Source organism: Polyergus mexicanus, unplaced genomic scaffold (assembly GCF_030449975.1).
Source record: "Polyergus mexicanus isolate NDT 795.1 unplaced genomic scaffold, iyPolMexi1.0 SCAF_7, whole genome shotgun sequence".
NCBI lineage: Eukaryota > Metazoa > Arthropoda > Insecta > Hymenoptera > Formicidae > Polyergus > Polyergus mexicanus.
The window spans coordinates 7,964,474-7,991,892 of NW_027223327.1; the positions used below are offsets into that span (position 1 = coordinate 7,964,474).

General features: G+C 34.6%; 3 protein-coding genes across 5 annotated transcripts; 2 read left to right on the forward strand and 1 right to left on the reverse strand.

The window, feature by feature from the left end:
* Window positions 1-3,285: 3,285 nt before the first annotated feature.
* Window positions 3,286-20,460, reverse strand: LOC138935189 (uncharacterized). Its single transcript, XM_070299616.1, has 4 exons — window positions 19,378-20,460; window positions 18,950-19,101; window positions 3,871-4,458; window positions 3,286-3,766 (listed from the first exon to the last, which is right to left on the reverse strand). Exons 1-4 carry the CDS (start codon window positions 19,621-19,623, stop codon window positions 3,574-3,576), a joined length of 1,179 nt encoding a protein of 392 aa, XP_070155717.1. The 5' UTR covers window positions 19,624-20,460; the 3' UTR covers window positions 3,286-3,573.
* Window positions 7,151-17,909, forward strand: LOC138935190 (carbohydrate sulfotransferase 11). The gene is made up of 7 exons (XM_070299617.1): window positions 7,151-7,450; window positions 11,962-12,134; window positions 15,817-16,070; window positions 16,386-16,626; window positions 16,889-17,068; window positions 17,262-17,419; window positions 17,566-17,909. The coding sequence occupies exons 1-7, from the start codon at window positions 7,438-7,440 to the stop codon at window positions 17,648-17,650; spliced, it is 1,104 nt and encodes a 367-aa protein (XP_070155718.1). The 5' UTR covers window positions 7,151-7,437; the 3' UTR covers window positions 17,651-17,909.
* Tnks (tankyrase) lies at window positions 19,367-26,568 on the forward strand. Of its 3 annotated transcripts, none has more exons than XM_070299614.1 (11): window positions 19,367-20,481; window positions 21,178-21,380; window positions 21,495-21,820; window positions 21,925-22,178; window positions 22,310-22,643; window positions 22,769-22,890; window positions 22,963-23,191; window positions 23,515-23,900; window positions 24,116-24,547; window positions 24,701-25,233; window positions 25,325-26,568. In XM_070299614.1, exons 1-11 carry the CDS (start codon window positions 20,280-20,282, stop codon window positions 25,913-25,915), a joined length of 3,612 nt encoding a protein of 1,203 aa, XP_070155715.1. In that variant the 5' UTR covers window positions 19,367-20,279; the 3' UTR covers window positions 25,916-26,568. The 3 variants fall into 3 exon arrangements, with proteins under 3 accessions (XP_070155715.1, XP_070155713.1, XP_070155716.1); XM_070299612.1 differs by having other exon boundaries at window positions 19,368-20,481; window positions 22,760-22,890; XM_070299615.1 differs by having other exon boundaries at window positions 19,368-20,481; window positions 21,528-21,820; window positions 22,760-22,890.
* The last annotated feature ends 851 nt before the right edge of the window (window positions 26,569-27,419 follow it).

The following is a 27,419-nucleotide window of genomic DNA, read 5'->3' on the forward strand; positions in this document are numbered from 1 at the left end:
CGGATATATTGCGTTAAAAAGAGGTGTTATCAATGTACACGAACAGGTGGACATACGTGTACATATATAGAATGAATTGCAAATAAATATTATAAAGCGACACGTTCTCTACCAGTGAAGTCAATCGCGATAAATCGTATAAGTAGACGAAGAGAACAATTGCAAAAGAAACAAGTATTAAGGCTAATCGCGTAGTGGGAAAAGTCGTCTCTCTATGCTGATGTCAGCGAAAATAAGGCAAACGTTTGTATACCTCGTCAATACATTTCCATATGCATGACGCGATTAAACACAATCGCCTGCGAGTACGTTACTCTGATTTTTCTGTCGTGGCGTCTTATTTGACGAGTGTCATAATTAGAATTTCAATCGGCATAAAATATATTCGTTTCTTGTTGCAACGTTAGTTCGCCGTATCGATACTGCGATAAATATTTTGCAAGAAGTTTACGTTGTTATCAGTTATCTGCCATGCAAAAGGATAAATAGAAATGAAAAAGACGCCTCGTAAAAATAAAATGTAAAATAAAAGACTCTATGCAACACTAATTCTTTACATGCGACAAAAATTAAATGACGCTCGTACTTGTATAAAGATTTATATAGAGTTTCAGAAATTGTCCTCGTTTCTAGACGACACTTGCATGCTGATAAAATGTTAACTTTACTTTCGTAATAATCATTGATAAACAAATATAATTTAGTGCCTTCGCTGCTACTTATTCTAAGAATAAATACTTTGGTGCAATTAGTATTGCCTGTACAAGAAATTGATTTCTCCTTGTACCATCCTACGATTCGTGTAAAATTTATTTGAACGCACGTTTCTTATACTATATTACAATCGCGTAGACTTTTCTACAAACAATAAATCAGATAATAGTATAAAAAAAAAAAAAAAAAAAAAAGAGAAGCTTTATCTAAACTGTGGTATAGGAAAATGCGCGAGATAAATGATATACAAGATGATTTCTTACATAAATTTGATTCAATTAAAAAAATACATTTTGAAACCTGAATAAACTTTCGACTCGTATTATAAAACAAGAAATTAAAAATATTTGTCTACTCGTGTAGTTAATCTTAAATGCAAAAATTATATATAATTATATATCTATATGTGAATTACAAAAGTAATTTTTCGAATACAAAAAGAGGTATCTGTGCGTACCTTCTTTAAAAATTTGATGAAAGAAATACAACAAATATTTCACGTGAAATATTTAATTCAAAAATTTATCTCCGCGCATATTTCCCTCTTCTTCAGGTTTAACAAATAAATTTTTCAAATAAAATAAGAAATATCGATTCCCAAAGATTATTAATTATACCAAAAATTTTCTTGTAAAATCGTTTCAATCCAAATTTAATTGTAATAGTAATTCTTTGATCAAAAAATTGAGGATTATTAATATTTTATATTTAATTGTATAACTGTGTTCAAGAAAATGAAAGGATTCTCCTCAGCGGACTGATAGTACGTAACACATTCTCAATCTTTCTACGTATTGAAAAGTGTTTCATTAATGCACTCGAGTTTGTCTTCTTTCGGATTCGGATTCAGATTTCTGTATTTTCACTCGCTAATAATCATGTATTCGTTTATTTAACACTTACCTAACAATATTTTTTTTCAAATATAAAAAATAAGATACATTAAAATTAATGTCAAATATATGAAGAGATTGAATTTCGAAATATACAATATATAAAAATTATTAGCTTTTTACATCATTTTTTAAAAAGTAACAAACAAATGCGTTGATATCTTTTCCAATTTAATTAGTTGTTGCGATTCGCGTCGGAAAAGTATTTCCGTTTTAAAACCTATCCATTAAAATCAGGTCACGATAACAGCAATTGAATAAATTGCCACACATTATCGTTCATCGAGAATCAAAAACAAATTGGAATTGAATACCTATGTACATTGAAATATACGTATGGCTATATATCCGCGTGTACAGCCAAAGCTCAATGTAATATACATAAACCAAGCGGACAATACGAAAGAAAAATTGAGAAGAAGGGAAAGAGAGTGCAAAAAAAAAAGAGCGAGTAATGTGGCGCGTTGCAATAAGTTTCAGACGTAGAAGCCGGCAAGTTCGCAAACGAGAAAGTTTTCGACACCAGATACTCAAACAAGATGAATTAACTCTCAGTTAACAAGTCTCACGAGAAATGATCCTAGACTATATGATGTAGCGAAATAGTACTCACCTCTCTTCTCGAAGGAGAATTGAGAGACATCTCCCATGTGCGAACAAGCCGGTCCTGTTGATGGGGATTAAAAAAGATCCAAAGGTATAATTAATAATGATGAAAAAAATTTTATCAAAATCTCTCCCTTAAAAAAGATGGAACAACAGCGTATTTGTAAATAGCGATTCAACCAACGGCCACCAATCGAGACTAATTGAAGCCATAAAAGGTCCTAGTCTCTCAAAATAATCAATACATATATATGCATTAACTGTTACGTCGAATTGATCAATGGAATTGGCGTCAATTACTCCGCTAAAATATCACATCGAGTTGCCGACATTAAAAAGAAGACAAACTTGAATCCACACGGATGAACGCGCACTCTCTCCGATATTTTATTATTACCTACGAATTGCAAAGAGCGATAGCCGATACTTTAATAGAACTCTCATGTTTCGCCGTTCCTATTGTGTCTCTTTATATTCAATCTTAATCATTAGCGAGGGCGTTATCGATTTTACAATACAGGAATCTTAACATAGGACATACATAGGATATACATAACATAGGATATACATAGGACGAGACGTCCTATAACAGACACATACTATAAAGTGATACTTGTAATAAAGCGAATGTATACATATGTATCGAAAAGGAAACTATATCGTATGTAATCATTGACGAATCGTTAATGCACAGTGGATGTAGCAATGATATTTTTTATCGAAAGTGCTCAGCAAAGGTCTCTACTGACCCATATTGACTCACTCACTGATCCGCTCACTCACTCTGTCACTCCAATCACTCACTACTCACTACTCTACAGTATATATATATATATATATATATATATATATATATGTCATAAATATGTGCTTTATATAGTTTAACAAAATAAATTATTTCAAAAATTGATGTCTAACAATTTTTATTTTCATTCGTTAGTTTGCTAAAAGTCATATTACTGTTATTAAATAAAATTTAAATTTTTTAATTCAAAATATCTAATTATCATTAATTATAATAAATGATTATATAATTATATAACTCTATATTGATATTAAAAGCGGTAAATAAAAACATAATTAGATTTAATAGGAAAAATTAAATTTATTAAAAATATTATTCTTTTTCTTTATCTAAAAATTTTAATAAAAATTGAACAAAAAGATCATATAATTATGCGCTCAATTTTCATTGCAGTTGGGGGACCAACTGGATAGACGTATTTTTACACGTGACATTACATTATGTTAACGCATTTATATCGCATATCGATACTTAATGATATATTATACATATATCGAAAAAGAATCTTATAAGTAGCGGTAAATGTGTATTATTCTCGGTTAGAAAATAATGCACTCAAGGGATAAGTAAGTCTGTTATTACTTTCGCTTCTTGTATCTCAAGAGCGCTCTTCTTGTCGCGAATCATCTCTAATTCGCGTATTAGCGCCATCGCTGCCTCAATGCAATCATCGACCTCTTCCATAACAGTCATGTTCGGAAATACAGCCCGCAGAAAGTGCAATATTATGTTGAGCTGGTTGATGGATCTGTAATCGTCGATAATATAATATCAATCTTCCATTACCGCACGTTTTACTCGCAAATCGCAAGTACGTCCATCAAAGCACGATTCGAACGGCGTTCTATTTACCTGGCAAAGATTCTGACATTTACTTCGTCAACGTTGCTCAACCATTCTAACTCGATCAAACAATACATCAAAGGGCTATGTTCCTTCATCAAATAAACATCGTCGGAAATTTTGACGAAAGTCTTCGCGGTTAAGAAGTGAAAGAGTTGTTTTTTCCTCGGCTCATACGAATCGCACGAATCACACGAATCATCTTTATCCTCTTGATTATCCTTCGAGAAACGAACGTTAACGATTTTCTCCGTGCTAGACGTACTTTTCAACGCTAGTATCGCACTACGCTCGTTTTTGTTTAAAATATTCATGCACGAGCAATCGATTACTTCGTCGATGGTGAGCTGAACGGGTGGTACTGGAATCTGAAACTGCGTCTCGCCAATCTCGTACGAGATCGTGGCCCAACATTCGCTAACGGATTCTCTATCGAACGTCGGTAGATCGAGCACTATCGTCGCCACGATATGAACGGCGCCAGGGTGAATCGAGTTGATCCTTTCCCAATGAAAGAAGCGTTTCCAGAATATCGATTCACCGTAAATCTCCGTCTTGTCCCGTACGTATGGATAATATCTGAGGTTGAGCAACGTGCTACAAAGAAAACTTACGTATATACAATCTGCGCTATTGGTCATCGCTTAAAAGTGAGTTTTTCTTTTTCGACGACAGTTCGATTAGTTGGTATATAATATATTTTAGTAAAATATTTCTCTTCTCGCTGTTACGAAATAATGATTATGTGACGTTCATTCTATTGGAAATTTAATCGTAATAATTATTTGCATTTCAAATATCATCTCAATAAAAAATGTGAAATATGTAGAGCGTAAAAGATGATCGTAATAAGATACATTATTTTAGGTATTTAATATTTCGACATTGTTTTTATATATAATTATGTAATTATAATATGCTATCTTTGCATCGAGACATGATCTTATCATGATGTGCTTGAAAAAAACGTTTTTGGGAAGATGTCATGCGCTTTTTACAGCAAGAGTCAATAATGACATAGGAGATAGGAAAGTTGCGTCATTAGTTACATCTCTCTTAAAGAAAGAGATCTCTCTTAAGAAAATCTCTCGTATAAACGCACAAGCTTTTTTAAAAAGTGGAAGAAAGCAGATAAAAAAATCTCTTAACTGAAACTCATCGATGATATAACAGACATTTGCATGATTCAGTGATACACATGACTTGAAGTGTACTTAATTGTATTCGGTGATTTATGGAAATATCCTTGATGATATAATATATATATATATAATGTAAATCTATAGTATAAATGCAGATCAACGCGAAGTAATAGATGCAGTTCGCATTTTAATTTATCGTATTTGAATAGTAACGTACGTTAATAATGCCGAGATAATATTTGCAAAAGAAATTACAGAATCACACGTCATACTTTATTTAAACTGACAGATTTATTACTCGGACCAATTGAGATCTCGAAGACAACCAAAGAAAGATCACCATTGGTCATATACCACACATAAAGAAAAAAAAGAGATTGTTCCAAATTTCGTCATTCATATAATTTAAACTTTATCTGAATTTTTTGCTCGTTTAATTTATATGTTCGTGCGCAAAATTTTTTATCAATTGATCTAAACCGCGTACTCACAGCTTTGCTTCTATTCCATTATTCAAAATAATAAGATACATCATTTTTAACGCATAAATTAACGAGAACTTAACTATTCAATTAGAAGTATAATGAATTAATAAAGTTTAAATCCCTTTCATATTAAAATCAGGATAAAATTCTTTCTGATCTTTCTTATTCGTTGGTCATTTTCTTTATTATTCCATTTTTTATAAACATTTGTTTTTTCAATTTATTTTTTCCTATTCGATTGCATCGTTATAATAACCTAACTACCGTTATTATATATGGGGGGGAAAAAAAAATTATTAAACGTGCTTTTTCATGTATAAACAAAAAAAAATTAAGTCATACACAGATAAAGCAGCCGCGAAGTTAACGGATTGACACGAATTGACCTTGAATGTAATGCTTGCACTGACATTATTTATGTAGATCGATCCATGAACAAAGATACTAATCGTGATATTCCTGCAGAAATATAATAACGCGATATCGACATTAATGGAATAATTTCATAATGCGAGTTGCTCTTTATATAATGCTGATACAATCTATAAACTTTTTTTCCCCTTTATCTTCACTTTTTTATAAAATACAAATGCATTCTTCTATGTATTCTTCTCTCTTTCTTCCTCTCTTTATAGTATCATGTATATTTCTTTTTTGTAAAAACATATTCAGATCAAAGTAAATGAAAAATTGAAAATACGTATTTTATTTTGATGTTTCTATTCAAATCGGGTGATATGAAGGAAATTTATGACATAAAAGTACAGTTTACGTTATTTTTCCCCAATTGCATAATTAAACGTCTTAAACTATTTACGCGAAAAAGATATGAAGAAACGTTAAATATAAAATTAGGCCAATATTTCGTGCTCGAAACATAAGTGGCAATATTACATTAAAATTTTCGAATCCACAATTTGCGATCGATCCACAACGAATCAAGAATTACCGTTTCTGCTAGTAATTAAGTTTCAATTTCAATTGATCGGCCTCCGACCGAGAGAAGCCGCTCGCTCGCTCGCTCGCTCGCTTGCGGCGGTTCGCGATGCGTTTGCGCGAGAAACGTCCGGCAAATCGACCCGCGAAAAAACCGACCAATTGACGGAAGCAGGCAAACCGCAGGTCCGGTTACACGCATTTACATACCTCGACACAAGATTAAAATTTGCCACTTTCATACTTATCATATTAACTGTCAAACAAATCTCAATTTTACATTTATTTTTAATTTTACTAATTTTATGCATTATGCAATTTTTATTTTTATTTATACATAAGAAGCTGAAAAATGTAAGTATATATGTCAGCATGTAATATAACTTATTGAAAAATGCAATAGCTTATTTTCCTTTATTAATATATATATGTACGCTTTCATTCGACAATTTAAAAAATAATTTTTAATTTGACAAGAGTTAAATCTTCAAATTTAATCTTTATCTTAATCTTTCTCGAATAGAATAAATTGAATCTAGATTAATTTCCTCAAACTTTTAAAAGAATAGCCGAAAAGAATTAAACTAAATACTTTGCATGTATCGAACAGAAACTTCATATCGCATCTATCGTCGAGCACCCGAAGAAACCGGCCCTGGTAAGATGGGTCGGGTGGTAAGTGTCGGACGCGAGCGTCGAGGCGCCCATGAAACCGGGGCCGGTCGGTCTTGTCAGTAATCTGCACGATGCCGCCGTGATCGGAACGGCATCGCGTACTTTTCCTGGTGCGACACGCGCACGCATCATCACGTGGCACGCACACACCACGCGTTCGACTGTCATACCTCCTGCGGTGCGAGGACCACGTCCGACGTCCCTCGCACGCGGCGTCCCTCGCGCACGAAGCGTCCCACGACCCGGGGGAGAAACGACGCTCGCCGCCGACGACGACGACGACGACGACGACGATCACGCGCGACGACAAATGCGTCAGTGATCCCGCCGCCGGATATATGCCCGGAGAAGGTACGACGTGAAAAAGAGAGAGAGAGAGAGAGAGAGAGAGAGAAGATCGACCTGGGGTGACGGATCTCTCCTGCGCGGCTGTATAGAAATCCCGGGATTAAGAAGCCCACCCGCTGACCCCGTGAACCCGTGCACTCGTCGCACAACCGCATACGAATGCAAACAGCACTCACAGACTTGACGGCGGTTATCTGGGAGATTCTATTTTTCGCGATAGCGTTATGAGAAATGAAAACGTTCGATATGATAAAATCCGGATATATTTAAGATACAGTGATAATGTTAGTCCAAAATGTAAATTGTCATGACACATAATTGTCAAAATATGAAATTTTGACATATTCAAGATGTACGTTATAACAAGAACTCCAGATTAACTTGATCTGTCTAGAAACCTGTATCATTAACGTGATTGACTATATATACGTTGCTTTTTCCTGTCTCTATTTTTAGTTAATGCTATACTAGAATCAAAGAATCAGTTGAACTAGGCAAACTATCAATGTTAGTGAAACTGGATCTCAGAAGTTGATGATTAAGTTGAAATAGTTAAAGTTTCTCTCTACTTCTAAAAAAAAAATATATATATATATATATATAAATCGAATAGCTCTGACAGATTAACTGACTGCAAGTTAAAAATTCTCACTAATATTTACAAGAAAAACCTTATAGGTTTTGTCTTATAGGTGAAATCTTATTTACCATTTGATATTTCTTGCACGCAATTTATTTGCCGACGTTTACTAATTCAAAAATCAGATAATGTAATAGAAAAGTAATACTTGATACAAGTTTCTATAAAATGCCTATAATAATGACATCATCTCTGTGTGTCTTATTATCCAACGATAATATCCAAGTCATAATATTTGTGATTGACGCAAGTTGATTAGCAATATTTCGTTAACCCACTGACCTATCTATTTCGCAAACATTATCTCGATCTGATTACGAATAGTTTCTTCTGCGAAAAAATCAAAATATAATATTTTAACATTAAGTATATATCTCTTCTTTTTGACAAGGAAAAAAAAAAAAACAAAAACCGCTACTTCTGTATAATCATTTACAAATATCTTACTTATTTCAACAACGAACTATATAACTTTAACAAATTTATTAAATCTTTTAATCTAATCGTCTCGATAAAGTCTTTTCTTTAGAATTTTCTTTAAAAATATTAATTAACAATTTTTTCCATCACATCTCTCGATTATTTTCATCATATTTTATTAACGAATTTTAATTGGAAGATATTAGAGAGAGAGAAGGAGAAGATTAATGCTTGAACTAACATCTCTCGTTGTCACGTACTCCAATAATAAATACTTTATCCTATACAAGATGTAATTATGAATTATAAATCGATGGTTCCATTCGCGTTGACATCAAAGACGTTCTCTTCGCTGTGGGAACGGAGCGTTTCTCCTGTCCTGAATCTCACGGAAAATATAAGTCGCATGCACATAGAATCGTCCAGGCTTATGTAATCTAACCGGTATCCTGATGCCGGTACCGATCGCACTGCGTCGCATAGAGATGTCTCATTTGTGCGAATAAGATGAATCTTGTTTCGCACAGTGCTTCATTCATCCATATTAATGTTGCGCAACAGAGTTATCGTTCTTCCTGATGACGGTCTTATGTAATTTTGTTCTATCTTGTACATGTATTATTATTGTCGCGTACATATCACACAATTATTCCGGAAAAAGAATATACAATATATATATATATATATATATATATATATATATATATTTATCATTAAATTATATAGTTAATCTTGAAAATAAATTTACGATAAAAGTAAAACAGAATAAATATACATATATTTCATTGATTGTATCGAATCTATAGTGAAGGATCGAGTTATATAAAAGGTTATGCGACAACGGATGAACGCGGCACAATAGATTATATTGGAATGATATAAAACGGAAAGAAGTCATTTTTGCTTCAAAGACTGATTGGCCGGTACCGGTAATTATGATATTGCAACGTATTATAGTGTTACAATTTTGATGAAACTTGCTTAATAATGAAACAAATTATGGATAAGTATGGATACGAATTACACAATACCATGTGGAATTGAAAATGTTCCGTATTAATCAAGTATAAAATTACGCGCGCTCAATTATTCGTATATATATTATTTTTGTGACTGCGTATCAAAATCGCGCGCGATATAAATTTTATCGGAATTGTCAGTAAAAACTAACGCGTTAATAATTTGTCTACTATTGTATCTCTCTCTCTCTCTCTCTCTCTCTCTATAATGCTGATATATAGATATTGCACTATATACCGCTAACGAACACGTTTATTTTGTGAAACCTGAATTTGCTGATCGTGAATACTTTTTTTTTTTTTTCACAATAAAATTCACATGCATCCTACTAAATTCCTTTTATGGATGTGTGTGTGTAATTTTTCCTATGGCTGTTTTTATACACATGATTTGAACAATCGTATTACTACTAAATCTGTTTCGAAAAAACGAAATTTATTTTTCATTTTGCTTGAATTAATAATACACGTCTCGACTATTATACCAACAAAAGATTTTATTTCACAAACTGTGAGCGATAAACAAATTGTGAAATGAAATATTATAATGGTGTATTCATTTTAAGAAATTTAATGCTTCTCTTTCTCTATTTTGTAAAATATTTTTGTTAAAAATGTATTTTATAATTTCGATATATATATATATATATATATATATATATATAACAAATTATGTATAAATATAGGAATTACAACAATATCAAATTAAGTTGAAAATGTTCCGCGTTAATAAAATAAAATGATGCACAATTAGATACACTAGATATATACAATAGTTTACCGCTGTCAAAATAGCAGTTCTTTTATGCCTTTTTTATTATTATATATTCAAGATACAAGATTTTTAATATATTTTCTATTTTTACTAAGAATGTTATTCTTAATTTTTTTATCGTAACGAATATCAATTTGAGACATCAATTTTTTTTATAAGCACGATATTTTTATAGACCGTTACGTGACATCTACAATTAATAATTCGATCGCACCTAATCTATCTCTCTATCGATCGTATTTAATATGATCGTTGTTTTGTTGTCTGATAACAAACAATGAAACACTCGATGAACAGAATACAATAACGAGTCTCTCGACTGGGCTGCCATTCCATACGCGATTAAACGTATAATTACGCTACCTTGGAAAAAGTCATTTATAAAAGAAGATCATTCGTATCGACGTAATCATTGATATACTGACCGTGCGAATTTCTGCAACTCGGGAATGCTTATCGCGTATGCGGTCACATTTCCGCGACTACTCGACTGCTTGGCGAGCTAATACATATTTGCAATCTCGACATACGGACAGACGCATACCGACAAATACGAAACTAATTAACCATCCCATCGATCTGATATCTATATTTCACACGCGTCTGTAGCATTCCTCGAACTGGACACACTTATCCTATTCATCAATCTAATTATTATATCATCTGGCTTTACTTGAATATTCTTGAACACTATAGATATTTCAACGCGGTATTTTCACATGCAAATTACTCGATATAATACGATAGAATAAACAAATGCAAAATACTTGTTTATTTTAGAAAAATGACTCGATATCTCTTTCTCTCTCTCTCTTTTAGAAAAATAACTCAATCTTTCTCTCTCCTCTCTCATTGATCATTATAAATACAATTATTATAAAATATGTGTTTAATTAAGATAAATACGATTTTGATATTATGCATAAAACGAATGTTCACTTACTGACAGATGTCTTTAATGTTTCCCCACGTGCGCGTTCGGATAAAATACGAATAAATTTAATATGAGAAAAATCTGAGAGATAAAAATAATTAATTGTTTTGTCGATATGACGAACCAATTATATCGTATTCATCTACGAATATCAAGAAGTCACGTGGAAGGGGAAGATGTAACAGTATATATTCTCATTATCTGGTATCAGAATTCGCTTCCTCAACAAAGCGGAACACGCGTATACGGTATCAGTAATGCAGACCGCATGCGCCATTAACTCTATCGGTTCTATATCTCACCCTCGCCATAAAATAAAGATTATTTATATTATCAAATTTAAAGCGGTTGCTCGAGCGATTAAACGATCTATCATAAATATGCGCCTATTACGCGGGTACTACGCGCCCATTACAAGGTGTTAAACATTAAATAATTCACGATCGGATTATATATGCTTAATTTCTATATATATAGCCGCAATATCCTAATATATTCACGTCTGCATTCTCACAATGGTTCAATTAACTCCCACCTTTCGAACATCCCCGCTAGCAACGAGATTCAAGAAGTAACGGTGTCGCCAACGATCGACAGATTAATACAATTAACGCTCCACGTAATAGCTAAGAGGGGATCTATCCGCGAGAAGAAGCCTCGCGAATTGGTGATTCATCGGGGCAAGTTACGGTAACGTCGTACGGTAACGCTCTAAACGTGTTTCAGTCCGATATGAGTACAGACGGAAGCACGTTTTCCGGGAGAAGATGACCCCACGTCGTCGCGTCTTGGCAGAAGTTCGACGTGCTATCTTTGCCGTTGGTATCCTGGCGCTTATCCTTCTGGCATTGTCTTGCCAGGATAGCACCAACACCCTGCAGCACGGGAATTCACTGGAGGTGAGTCGTCCCTTATAAAAATGTTATCACTCACGCGGGCCTCAGTACGAAATATTTGGTGTATTTTTAATAAAAACTTGCCCGTTATTTTGGATAAATTAAGTATGTATACAATTTATAAAAGTTTTGAAAAAAAAAATAAATATTTATTATCATTGCGGATTGTTTATCATTAGCGTAACGTTCTGTTTAGTCCCATATAAGTACAGACGTTTTCCGAGAGATATTTTGATATTTAATAGAGAATCAAACATCTCGAAAGTCACTTAAAATCTTAAAATGACAAATATTTAAGTTACAAAATTTTCATACACGATCTTAATTCTAATTTCGCCGAATTATCTGTTACATTTTATTTTGAAATAATTCTTTAAACTTTTATCTCTATCGGAAATTTTTATAAATATTAGATCAGGAAAGCAAGTATATAAACGAAAACTCGCATTAAAAAAATCTGTTCCGAGAAAACGCAGAATTCTGTTTCCTACCAATTCCTAGGAGACCGAAAACGTTTGCCTTACGTAAAATACGACGACGATAGATTGGCACGCTTCCAGGCGCAATGCGGTACGTGGATCATTGCCCGCCTAATATGGCCCATTTAAGTGTCCAAAAAGATAGTTAAAGTTACCCTCTAATCGTATGTAGCAATCATTTTACGGAGTGTCATCGCGAACGAATATGTTATCACGATAAGACATTCACGATATCAAAGAAATAGATTAATCTCTTAAAAGAAATACGTTACTAAAATATAAACAGTTTCTGACAATCAGATTTTATGTATACGATTGTGTAGTCTAGAAATTATATTAATAATTTTTTACCGTTTCAATATTTTTACGAAATAATGCGCGAAAACTTATTCAGCGAACATTTTTCTGGTAACGATACGTAATGTCAAATGCCTCATCGTAGAAAAAAAAAAAAGGCTTTACTCTATACAATAGAGTCAAGAAAGAAAGCATATTTCAGTAGAGAATTATGAGATCATCTGATTCAGATAACGTAATAGCAAAAAGGTTTTTTTATATGTCGAAGTATTCGTACGATAAATAATGATCATCATACGTGACACTAGAACTGCACTATAAAGTCAAAGATGCGCGTGAGATGAGAAAAGTTTCCGCTAAAAAAAAGTTAATTACAAGATAATCACATAATCGCGAGACGTAGTTGAAAACTTGTATTGCAACGGGTAAAAACTTCATTCTATGTAAAAACGACGTATATTCATAAACAAAGCTAATTGCGGAATAATGAAAGACTATAAAATAAATGCAAGCAGTAGAAAGTAACGCGCGTTCCGTATTTGGAAATAAGAAAACTTGAATGTGTAGAATCAGTATAAAATTATAATAATTAACATTTAAGTTAAATGTAGCAGTTAATTAACGAGCAAAAATAGAGAGTTCTATCTCGAACAAAATAAAAGAGATATTTTAATTATCCGTAAAACGATGTAAGTAAAATTAATTATCAATGATAAATACTTGTGACTATCATGAATATTAGTATTAAAACAAGGAAAATATGTCCTACGCAAGACAGATATATCCGCGAGTCGTAAAACTTTTATTTCTTCATCAAAGCAATCTGAACCGGTACTTTAGTCGCAACAGGCGAACATCTACTTGCACTTTAAAGTTGTCTTATCGGAATCATGAATCTTGTCGCCGATGTGGCGGATACAACAGGACACGCTTAACATAAATAAATGCAGAGATACGGATATAAAAAAATTGCGGATATGTGTACAGATTCTGAAGCCTTGTCTTGCCGATGACACGTGCATGCGCGACGATGCGCCACTGCATAAACGTGCGCGATGCGCCACCACCCTTCGTGGCCCACATTTGTCGCTGCACAAGGCGCGTTCTACATCGAAATCAATAAGCGCGAAAGCCGGTATTAGGTCTTACCAGCTCGCTGCGCTACGCGCATCCATGCGGTTTTCTCGCATTACATCATCCCGAACAAATTATGATTCAGCAAAATAAGGAGAAAAATATTGATACGCTTTGAGACTTCATAATAAGTTACTATTATGAATTTTAACACTCGCAGTCCCGAGAATTAATTAAAGATCAATATTTTATAATTATCGAAATGTTACTATATAACATAACTGCTGCACTTACAATAGAAACTGTACTTTCTGTTGAAGTTTTAATATAAATGAGCGCATCGCGAGATAAAGCTCTGACGTTGCAATAAAAATGACATATTTTAAAGAATGTATACGTTTTCCTACATCTTGGGATCCGATTTCTCGAAAATTGCGGATGATTCATGAGATCGTAGAAACGTGCCATCTTATTTGCGACGTAGATTTATGCGACAAGGTGTGTCCCAAGATAGTATACAAAATTGCCTCTCGCAGTCTCAACTGCATGCAGTGCGACTTATTGCTGCTTGTAATTATATCTCTCATTTAAATGCCCGAAATATATACGCGATAATAGTATTTAAAAAGAACAACTCATAAATTGATTATGAAAATAAAAATATCATAATAGTGATAATAGATTATTTTCTTGTTCAAAATTAAATCCAAGACAAAAGGTGCGATTATTCGATTGAAGGTAACACATATGCGTGAAGGATGCGTTAAATATATTTATATAAATGGCGTGACTTTTTTAATGTAAATGCAAATGTGCATGCCGTAGACTCGTCAATTGCGCAATGCAGCGGGTACTCGGTAAGGTACGGACACGTATTTACATTAATTGCAAAAATTAGGAAATTGAATTAACCTTGCGTGTCACGAAGAAGGTTAATATATGTACGTGTTACAGTCTTGGTGGCAGAAAGATTTACCGTTCGTTATGTAGATTCTCTATTGACGCGTGATATAAGCCAAACTCTCTATCCTTGTGCACGCAATTATACTAATTCATATCGCTATAAATATCGCTCATTATCCCGTAATTACTTGCGCTCTCATTATCTCGTAATTATCTACATTATAAACGCTACTATCGCTCGATATCGACTACGAGAAGTGATTACATCTGTTTTATTTCTTATACTCCCATTACCGTGGTAAAAAAATTTTTTTTTTATCTGTCTCTCCGTAATGTAAATAACATAATGATTTCAATCTTGAGCGCAAACAATCCTATCGATCATAAATATATTATAGATCGACAAAGTAATGATAATTATATTGTCATACAGACTGTTCATACCTGTATCTCTCGATTCCGTCATTTAGTAAAGATATAAAAATCGCGCTACATAATTGAGCAAATGATCTTCGAAACGTTTCATATCTTACGTCATGTACAAACATCGTAACTCTTACGTCAGCGTCCAATTCATAATTTAGTGTATATAGCGCTGGCTCGTTTCATAGTTCTCATTGAAATAATTTCTGATATATCTAACCCCTTGCTAACTACGAATTTAGGTCAAGTTGATGACAACTAGACAATGATAACACTATACCCGATGCTCCGTAATTTTTAAAATGTGTCAATTAACGGCTCATACAAGAGATAAGTGTATCGTTAAACGAACAGTAAAATTCGCTGAAATAATATTATTGAAATATAGCGTGTCGCGCCTACAATTTATATCGCAAAAAAAAAAAAAAAAAAAAAAAAAAAAAAAAAAAAAACATCTTACCATTAATTTCCTCCTGTAAATCGATTTATTATTTTATTCGTTTTAACAGGACGCGAATCTAACACCGGAAGAGAAAATGTTGGAACAGATCACCGCGGCGGAAACCGAGCAACGTTTAACAGCCAGACGGAAATTTCTGGCGGAAAGATGCGCCGAGGAAGGACTCGATCGTCCTGGAAACGATTCGCTTCACAGGCCAAACGCCTGGGAATTTCTTGTAAATAAAGAGTACCATCTTATATGGTGCAACATTTTCAAAGCGGCGTCCACATCGTGGATGTATAACTTTAACTTACTTGCGGGGTAAGTCGCTACTACATATATGTACATATTAAAGTTTTCCGTAGACGAAAAGAATAAAAATAAAGTCTTATGTATCGCGCGTATATAATTTATCGTTGTAGAAAATTGCAAAAGGTGTAATTATAAAATAATATATATTATAAATTTTTAACGATTACAAGTCCACTCCAAATTTGTATTAAATTCTTTATATCGTTAATTTATCTTATTGCTAATTTATTAAAGTGGCGATGGATATATTGAACGACTGTCTCTGAACGACGGAGTTGATAACGATTGATCTCGCGAGTAATCATTATTGCATTAATATTGCAGATATAGTCCGCAATTCCTGAAGGCCTCCAAAGCAGTGCCAGTTTCGTTGGCCAGACAGAGATATCCTAGACCCACCGCAGAAGAGCTAGCTAAATATTTAAACGATAGCATCAGTTTTCTGATAGTGCGACATCCGTTCGAAAGATTGCTAAGCGCTTACCGGGACAAATTGGAGCACAGTCTGCCACACACGTTTCATAGCAACCTCGGTGCACACATAGTTTGGCACTACAGAGCAAGGGTAATATCATTTGACAATTTTTAAGAGCGACGTCACTTCAGAATCCTAAATATAAATGATTTGCAAAGAAACTATAAAGAAAGATAGAATACAAAACGTGTGGCCCAGATCAAAAAATACTTAGAAATAGATTCTTTAAAGAATTTTGAGAGAATCAACTTTTTGTGCCTCATTACGAATATATATAGACAATTTAAACTTGATGAAATTTATATTCATGCCCAGCAAAGAATTACAAACTTACTTTCTATACAAAATACAGGACCCGAAAACGAATACGAGGCAAGGACCGAGATATCCACTCTTCGAAGAATTCGTACGATGGCTGTTATGTCAGCGGAGAGCGGGAAACGATCTCGACATGCATTGGACGCCAGTTGTAAATTTCTGCACACCCTGCCAAGTTCGATTCGATATAATAGCTAAATTTGAGACTCTACATGTAAGTGAATTCAATCATCGACAATGAGAACATACGACAATAGAGAGATAAGCAATTTTTACTTATCTATATTTTAAGAAAACTTTCAGTTTAGAAATAGGATATATTAAGCGAAATAAAATATATATTTCGTTAAATCGTCTTTTGCGAATCGTTCGAAAATTGCTTTCAACATTATGCTTTCTTTTTAAAGGATGATCAAGACTATCTTATAAAGCAAGCTCATGTGGGACACATCATCAAACCCGAGTGGAAAAATCCAACTAGGGGCGTCCAAACGAAAGATGTTATAAAAAATTATTTCACGCAATTATCTAAGACGCAAATCAATGAACTCTACGAGATGTTCAGGTATGTTTACAGAAATTACATTCGTTATTTTTCGCCTGACAAAAGATGCGAAAAATGTATGAATGATTCTACATATGACACTACATATGTGGGAAAAAAAAAAAAAAAAAAAATTATACTCTACTTATTTCATGTTTCTCATATAGGTATGACTTTGTGTTGTTCGACTATTCACCCGAAGAGTATCTAGCGTTTGGAAGGGATGAAATAACCACACTGACATGCAAGTAATTTGATACTTCGGCCGCGCTTGTGCGCGAACCTATCGTAAAATCTCTGATCTGAATGACGCATACATACAACGAAACTGTAGGTAGCACTTAAATGAATTTGGAAGGAAAGGAAGATATGATATGTATATAGTAACAATCATGCCGTCGATGCATTTCTTACATAGAATTAAAAAAATTGAAATACTAATTATACATGTTCTGATTTTATAACTTACATGTAAACTGCATTGTCGTATTAAATATTTTGATAGTGTGCATATGTTAAAGTTTATCGAATTGTCGTACCAACTGTTTTAAAGAATAAAACACAATGGAGACTTATGATAAACAATAATGTCTTGCAAATATGAATAAAGTACAGTTCATTACTTGTATAGTTAAATTATTAAGCGAGCTAAATTTTTACAAATTTACAGTGTCAGCTCTAAGAGCTTTATTGCTATCTAATCACTAAAAATTTGCATATTTCTCAATTATCTTGTGTTTTAATAATAATATAAAAAATAATAAAAATTACTAAAGCCTTTAAATATAAAAATACAATAAAATTGATCTAAGAGAAGAGTTTATATAGATTTAAAATGTTTTAGAATGCGACACAATTGAAAAAAATTTGTGATGGTTTCAATTTTGCATAATGCAATAAAAATATCTAACTGTGCCAGAGTTGTTCCTAACAACTGCACAATAATTGTATAATTAATAATTTGTATACACACGATTACGATATATAATATCACCGTATCAATAGTAATAGTACTGCCTCAAGGAAACATGATGCAAAATGTTGAAATAATTAATTTATCACATTGTACACATCGCTTTAACAGATGCAGACATTTTGTAGAATTAAATTATCCGAAAAAATTATAAAATGTATATTTCCAAGCAAAGAAAAAATTAAATTAATAAAAAAAAAACAGCATATTTGCATGATGATACGTTTTGCTACAGTAAAAATTGATCAAAATAATTGAATATACTTGAGTTTCAAATGAAATATTTACATATATGATTACAAAATTCAATTATCAAATTTGGATAATACAAATATCTCAACTTGCATTACAAATTTCTATAAAGTAAAACACATTGTTGAATAAAGAAGATTTGTACGATATATATTCTATGTGTTTACATAATTTTTTACTTTATCTATCTTCTATATCTTTGCAAATGTGTATTTATACATTTATAAATTTATACATTTTCTATTTCGATACGTTTCTCTTTTTGTTTCATTTTCATTGCAGAAAATAGAAATTATATCAGATACGATAATTGTCAAATAGCTCACCAACAGGATACATTTTGCAGCTCTACTCCAATAATCCACTTATCCTGAAGAACGCACTGCCATTGCGAGATTATTTCCACAATTATTTCTGCATTACTGGTGTTACGCTGTCCTTTTTTCTTCAAGACAGGTTGTCCTTCGACGGTATACAACTGTACCATTAAATACACCAAAAGTTTTAATGAGACAGTTAATTATTAAATGTATAAATATATTAAATGCAGGAAAATTAATCCTCGATTATTTGTGTGCAAAGTTTCATGAAAAAAAAATCTAAAAATTTTTTTAACGATACATAAGATTGTAATTTCTTATTAAAAGAAAGGAAGTGTATAAGAACAAAGAAGGAATTGCTTTAAGACTGTTCAGACGCAGATTGCAAGTCAAGCATCGTATTAATCATGCATCGTAAAGAAAAAACTGCTTACATCACAATCACAATCCGAATTTGTATCTTCTCCGTGAAGCGCGCGCCATTGCAGAGCGTTCAAAATTCGCGAAGTGGCAGTTTTCACCTCCTCGATCTCGTTCGTCGTGGCATCTATCCTATTCTGGACATCGGCGAGTTGTTTCAACAGATGTTCTTCCACAGGATTCGATGGCGCGATTTGTGCCGATAACGACGTTTCCTCGTCGCTGATAGCGAACATGTCCTCATCGCCGGACATATCCATCGTCCTGTCTCCTTGTACGTACCTTTCGTTCGCGATGTCAATCGATACGTTGATTATACGCACGTTAGCCGTATTTCAACGCGACGCCAACCACGTGCTGTCGAAGAACACCTCCTCCGGGAAAAGGATTATCCGGGAAATGGCGAGAAAGTCACGAGGACGTGCCAGTTAACGCGCGCGAATAAACCGGCGGGCTCGCCATTGCAAAAATTTCAAATCGCCGTACAAAGTTCGCGCAGTGCAGCCAACGTAACCAAACGTAACGGCTAATCGATCAGGCAGACACGTTTACGAATTATCGAGAGAACGGTCGGTAATATCGACGTCTTTAATTCCTACAATCGTCAAAATCAATGCTCCTCAATTACCACCGGATTCCGGCTGATGATCGCGAGAAATCGCTCATCGCCGTTACGTATCTTGGAATAGTGCTTCGTCCACGGTGCGTCCGGAAATGCGAAATGTCGCCAGTTGCTTCCCTAGCAACCCATCCGTTCGTCCGTACGTCTGTCCGTTCGTCGTAAACGTAACGTGCGTGCGTGCGTGTAGTCGGACATCGCTGGGTTGAACGTGAGATGTGTCTGTCTGTCGCAATTGCGTCGCGATCCCTACTGTCGTCGGACGGTGCGACGACGTGAAAATGGCGGTGTGAAGAAATGGCAGGACGCAGATCGACGCTGACGACGAATGCGGTGGATTCGCTGCCGGGATCGGGCGGCGGCGGTGATCCGTTACGCGAGCTCTTCGAGGCCTGCAAGACCGGCGATCTCGCCAAGGTGAAGGCGTTGGTCAACCCGAAGACGGTCAACGCCCGCGACACTGCCGGACGCAAGTCCACCCCCCTACACTTTGCAGCTGGTGAGTCGAGCTCGAGTACGGAGTTCTGTTTCGTTTCAATCGCGAGCGTAGTTCCTCCCTAAATTAATAAAGCTCTCGGAGAGAGATATAAAAGTTTTTGTAAACACGTGGATAGATAATTGAGAAAGGTTAATGAGCGAGTGTGTCACGTACAGCTGATCGCAGTTTGTTGAGCAGAATTGTCAACTTGTTGTCAAATCGCGAGTATACGCAACGATTTTTTATCATTGCTAATCAACGTTTAAATTTACTTACTTTAATTTAAGTTTAAATTTTTTAATTTTTTAAATATAAATTTTTAACTTTAATTTTAATTTTTTTTCTGCTTGTAAGTTGCAATATTTTTAACATCATTATATATGTATAAATTTCTTTAATCAAATTTGTATGTGGAAACATACAGATAATCTAAAGCTTTATAATAAGAAAATAGAAGGGATGATAAAAAGAAATATAGATTTTAATATATTATGGTTTCTAAAATACGGACAATATTTTATGTAATATTTTATGTAAATAACATTATTTTTTCTATTTTTTTATAGATTATATTATAAATGTAAATTTCTCTATACATTTATATATTATAATGTATTAATAAATATATAATATATAAGAGAGAGAGAGAGAGAGAGAGAGAGAGGCAGACAGAGAGAGATTATTTATTAAATCTTTATCTTTATTTTTAAAATTTAGGCTATGGTAGAAAGGACGTTGTAGAATTTCTCCTATCCGCTGGTGCATCGATTCAAGCACGTGACGATGGTGGTTTACATCCATTACATAATGCATGCTCCTTTGGACATTGCGATGTTGTGAGATTACTCTTAGAGGCAGGAGCAAGTCCAAATACGAGAGATAATTGGAATTTCACGCCTTTACATGAGGCGGCGATTAAGGTGCTTATTTTATAGCAAAAAAATATACTTATTAACGTGACTTTTGGTCATGCGAAATAAAAGCTGAAGATGGAAATGGTGTCTAACTTTTTCATCTTCATTTGTACTTGGCAGGGTAAAATAGACGTATGTATTACTCTGCTACAGCATGGAGCAGATGTAAACATTAGGAATACAGAAGGAAAGACTGCGTTAGAAGTAGCTGATGCCTCCACTAAATCAGTACTAACAGGAGAATATAGGAAAGACGAGCTCTTAGAAGCAGCTAGATCTGGAAACGAGGAACGATTGTTACAGTTGCTAAATCCTCTTAATGTCAACTGTCACGCTAGTGACGGTAGGAGATCTACACCTTTGCATTTGGCAGCTGGATATAATAGATCTAGAGTTGTACAGATTCTTCTTCAGAACGGCGCGGATGTACATGCCAAGGATAAAGGGTTAGTATATACGCAGACTCAACTTTTTCACTGTGGCTCTTCATCCATATGATATATTAAGATCTAATCGGAATCTATTGAAATCCTAATCTATTTTTTTACAGAGGTCTCGTACCACTTCATAATGCCTGTTCATATGGCCATTTTGAAGTGACTGAGGCACTTTTGAAGCACGGCGCCGCCGTCAATGCCAGTGATCTCTGGACATTCACTCCGTTGCACGAAGCCGCAAGTAAATCCAGAGCAGAGGTTTGCTCCTTGTTGTTGAGCGAAGGTGCAGATCCGACGCAATTAAACTGCCATAGTAAGAGCGCTATCGACGTAGCACCGACACTCGAATTACAAGAAAGATTAGCTTGTGAGTTTTAAGCAAATGTATCGCATTATACTTTCTAATTATATTTGTAAATATTAATTATTATTATATTTGGAAATTTAATTACAATTGTACGCATTTTAAAATCGGCATTTAACATTTATGATTTTCAGACGAGTATAAGGGCCACTGCCTATTAGATGCCTGTAGACAGGCAGATCTTACGAAGCTAAAAAAATATCTGTCTCAAGAAGTCGTCAATTTCAAACACCCTTACACCGGGGACACACCGATGCATTGCGCAGTGGCCTCACCTTATCCAAAGCGAAAGCAAATTATCGAGACCTTGATTCGAAAAAATGCTGCCATGAATGAGAAAAATAAAGACTTTCTTACGCCACTACACGTAGCGACTGATCATTCGCATTACGATGCCATGGATATATTACTTCGGCATAATGCGAAGGTCAACGCGCTGGACGGTTTAGGACAAACCACGTTGCACAGGTATCTTTGTTCTAGAAAACCACTGATTTCAATCTCGCCTTTATAAAAAAAAAAAAAAATGTTTTAGTTTAGATTACATTAATTCATAAATCGTCAATTAATTATTTCCTTACTAGGTGTGCTAGAAAGGATAATGTACAGGCTTGCAGAATACTTTTATCGTACAATGTCGACCCGTCGATAGTATCTCTTCAAGGATACACCGCGGCGCAAATTGCTGCCGAGAATGTGTTAAAGATACTGCAAGGTAAAATATTTAATCTGATTTCAGAATTTATTCTCGGAAGAACAATTTTCATTTTTAAGTTTAATTTTATAGATCCACCGACTGGAACCGATGATGTAGAAGCGCAACTCTTGGAAGCGAGCAAATCGGGCGATCTTGCAGCGGTAGAAAGAATCTTGCAAGCCAATCCACACGCAGTGAATTGCCGCGATTTGGACGGAAGGCACTCAACTCCACTGCATTTTGCAGCGGGTTTTAATAGAGTGCCGGTTGTGGAGTATCTATTAGCACATGGCGCGGATGTGCATGCCAAAGATAAAGGGTAAGTAACTTGCAATATTATTGTAAAGTATTTGATCTCATTTTGGTTTTTTATATCTTGTAAATAGAGGGTGCCTCTATAAAACGAACAATTTACGATATCAGTTTTTTATCTTTCTATTGGTATTTGTATTTGATTTATACTTTACATATTTATATCAAATATTTCTCTGTATACTTTTTAAATTTTCTTTGATCTGTAATATAATTCAATCTTTACCTTTATCTATAATTTAAATAAACTGCTCTTAATAAAACTAATTCGATAAAATTTAATAAAAAAAACATTGGACATTATATTTATTTTATAATATGATGAAATAGTGGATTGGTTCCTCTTCACAATGCTTGCTCTTATGGACACTACGAAGTCACGGAATTGTTGGTAAAACACGGTGCGTCTGTAAATGTCGCCGATTTATGGAAATTCACACCACTTCATGAAGCCGCTGCCAAAGGCAAGTACGAGATAGTTCGATTACTATTGAGACATGGAGCAGATGCCACTAAAAAGAACAGAGACGGCGCGACACCATTGGATCTGGTAAGAGATGGTGATCAGGATGTAGCGGATCTCCTGCGTGGAAATAGCGCTCTTCTGGATGCAGCGAAGAAAGGCAATTTAGCTAGAGTTCAGCGACTAGTCACGCAAGACAACATTAATTGTCGAGATGCACAAGGACGCAATAGTACTCCGTTACATTTGGCCGGTAATTTATATCACTCTTTATAAATACATAAATATCGATAATCTGTTCTCTTTTCTTTCTGTTCTTAATAATTTTTTGATTCGCTTCTTTATACCTTTGGTTATCCTTGTTTTGTTAATATAAGAATCGAATTTTTTCTTGTAAGGAGATGAAAATAGAAAGATTCTATTTTTATATATAGTTTCACATATAGATTATGTTTCTTTTTTATACAGCGGGGTACAATAATTTGGAGGTAGCTGAATTCTTGCTCGAACGTGGAGCAGATGTAAATGCGCAAGATAAAGGCGGCCTTATTCCTTTGCATAACGCGTCGAGTTATGGTCACTTGGACATTGCAGCCTTGCTCATTAAATATAACACTGTAGTGAACGCAACTGATAAATGGGGATTTACACCGCTTCATGAAGCTGCGCAGAAAGGTCGAACGCAACTGTGCGCCCTTCTGCTTGCGCATGGCGCCGATCCCTTCCTGAAAAATCAGGAGGGACAGACTCCGGTGGATCTAGCCAGCGCGGACGATGTAAGGTGCCTATTACAAGATGCTATGGCTTCTCAGCAAATCGTTCCATCGGTACCATCTGGCAATATGATCAACAATACTGGCAGCAATCCTGTTAACAGTAGGCCACCCAGTATTGTATCCGGTAAGAATACTTTGTAATTATAAATTGTTTAAAAATTTTTCGAGCTTGATTAAAATATATATTAAACATAAAAGAGGCAGAAAAAATTCTAAAAAGATATAGGGTAAAGATATACTTATTATTATTATTTATATTTTCTTCGCTTTTGCCTAGTTCCCGTTACACCGCCGCCACCTCTCACTCAAGAAACAGTTATCATGCCATCCGGAGCGGCTATGACTTTATGCGTACCATTGGCTCGTCCGACATCGTGTCTAAGTCCAATGCCGCCAAGCGAACCATGCTCCGAGAAAGAGTCCAAGGACTTATGTAAAGAACACAACGGTTCTATCACGACTGTCGCTGGTTTCCTGCAGAGCCTCGGTTTGGAACATTTACTTGAGCTGTTCGAACGCGAGCAAATTACTTTAGATATACTAGCGGAAATGGGTCATGAGGATTTGAAGCAAGTTGGAGTATCAGCCTATGGCTACAGACATAAATTAATTAAAGGCATGGACAAGCTGTTAAACACAGCAGCGGGCTCTCTTTGGCAACCTTCCATAAATCCCGGGACATTATTAGTGGATTTATTAGCAGAGGACAAAGAATTCTTGGCTGTTGAAGAAGAAATGCAAAGTACTATTAGGCAACACAGGGATAACGGCCACTCTGGCGGTATCTTTTCTCGATATAATATAGTTAGAGTACGTATAACTATCATTTAACTATATCAAGAAAAATAATAATGCTTTTATCAATAATTTTTTTAATTAAAAAAATGTACATTTTTTTTAGATACAAAAAGTTCAGAATCGCAAATTGTGGGAGCGTTATGCTCACAGGCGACAGGAAGTAGCTGAAGAAGTCGGCGCGGCCGCTCCCGCTTCTCCTGGTACTGGACCGAGGGGTACTTCCAGTTCGACAGTATCACAAGCGAATGAGAGAATGTTGTTTCACGGAAGTCCGTTCATCAACGCTATCGTTCAAAAAGGCTTTGACGAGCGTCACGCATATATCGGCGGGATGTTTGGTGCTGGTATATATTTCGCGGAGCACAGCAGCAAAAGCAATCAATATGTTTATGGTATATGTGGAGGTACCGGATGTCCGGCGCATAAGGACAGAAGCTGTTACATTTGTCATAGACACTTACTGCTGTGTAGAGTTACGCTCGGTAAGTCATTTTTACAATTCTCGGCGATGAAAATGGCGCACGCCCCTCCCGGTCACCATAGCGTAATGGGTAGGCCGTCGCAAGGTGGCTTGGTATTTCCCGAATACGTTGTCTATCGAGGCGAACAAGCGTATCCCGAATATCTTATTACATATCAAATCGCGAGACCCCAGCAAGAAAGCGGCGGTAGCGAGGGCGTCGAGGAACGGTGATCGAAAGAGCCGGGTCCCGCGGCGAGATTGCGCAGCCTCTGTTGCTGTCAGAGACCGAGGACATGTGGTGCATTGTCGCGGACATAAAGCGCAAGCTATTTCGTATCTAACTCCATCAGTTCTTCCATTTTTAATTTATTAGAATGGAACTATGCGAAAATAACAGAGCGCGCGCGCGTGTGATGTGTGTGACCGAAATATATGCACTTATAGAATATTTTATTCCAAAATAATATCTAAACTACTTAAAAAAAGGAAATGGCCGTTGTAATAGCTTATTTATAGCATTTAAACGTGATATTATTTAAGCTCAGTCCAAACGGAGATAGATGTATATTGATTATGATGTATATATCGATATAGATTGCAAATGTGCGTTTCTTACATCAGATTTGATGTGTCAATTAGTGTGTTCCTAGGTTAGTCAGTATTAAAAGAAATTGCAATGTATTCGTATACATATGGGAAACCTAATTTATATTGACACATGTTTCGCGTGGAAAAAATTAAAAGGATAGGAAAAAATATTTGATCTTGAAAGTATATAAAATCATCGAAGAAAGAATGTAATTTAACTGGTCGTCTCACACATAATATAGTAACTATAATATAAATTAATTGATTTGATATGTACATTATAAGTAAAGTCTGCAATATGTGTATGATAAAATATTTATATTAATTATTATTATGTACAAATATAAATTTGTTTTATATATATAATGAAATAATGACATATTTATAATTATTGAAAAATTTTTTTAACATTACATGATATGAATAATTTTCCTATTTTTATTTTAAGAAACTGTCCAACCGAGAGATATATCCGTAAACTATTATTATTTTATTTTATATTATAAAGTTTATTTAATTATTAATATAGATGCTCTTTTACATTTCGGACTTTACTTACAATGCATATAACATTTATAGTCTTAGCGTAAGTATTGTATATAAAATTCATAATTATCTCTATTCTTTAATATTTCGTACATGTAATCAATGGGGTTCCTATATAATTCGATAGCGATTTTTCAAATACTGTACAGCCTCTTTTTACCAAGATAATATAGCTATTTTATTAATGTCAACCTGTTTTTGGGGGAAAGAAGATATCAAAAGATATCTACGCGCTGCAAGTAACTCTGAAAAGAAAACTCGTACGCGTTGTCAGGGCCGGGTTTAATACGTAGCTGCAAATTATTATGACCACGAAAAACGATTTATTAAATAATCGAATTAGCTTTACTTCAAGATACGCATAACGCCGTTCAAGGAATAATAATTTTTCTAAGCAAGCTGAATATCGAACATACTGATCTCATTAAAAATGCCGTCTTTAATTATTCAGGATATATATTGCATACAAAATTAATTCATCGTAATTAAAAAGAGAAACAACTACGCAAATATATATAAAAATAATACGACCGCATATAGCCAGAAACGAACACCACAATCGCGACTGCAATAGTCTTAACAATTATTCTCTAGGTGATGG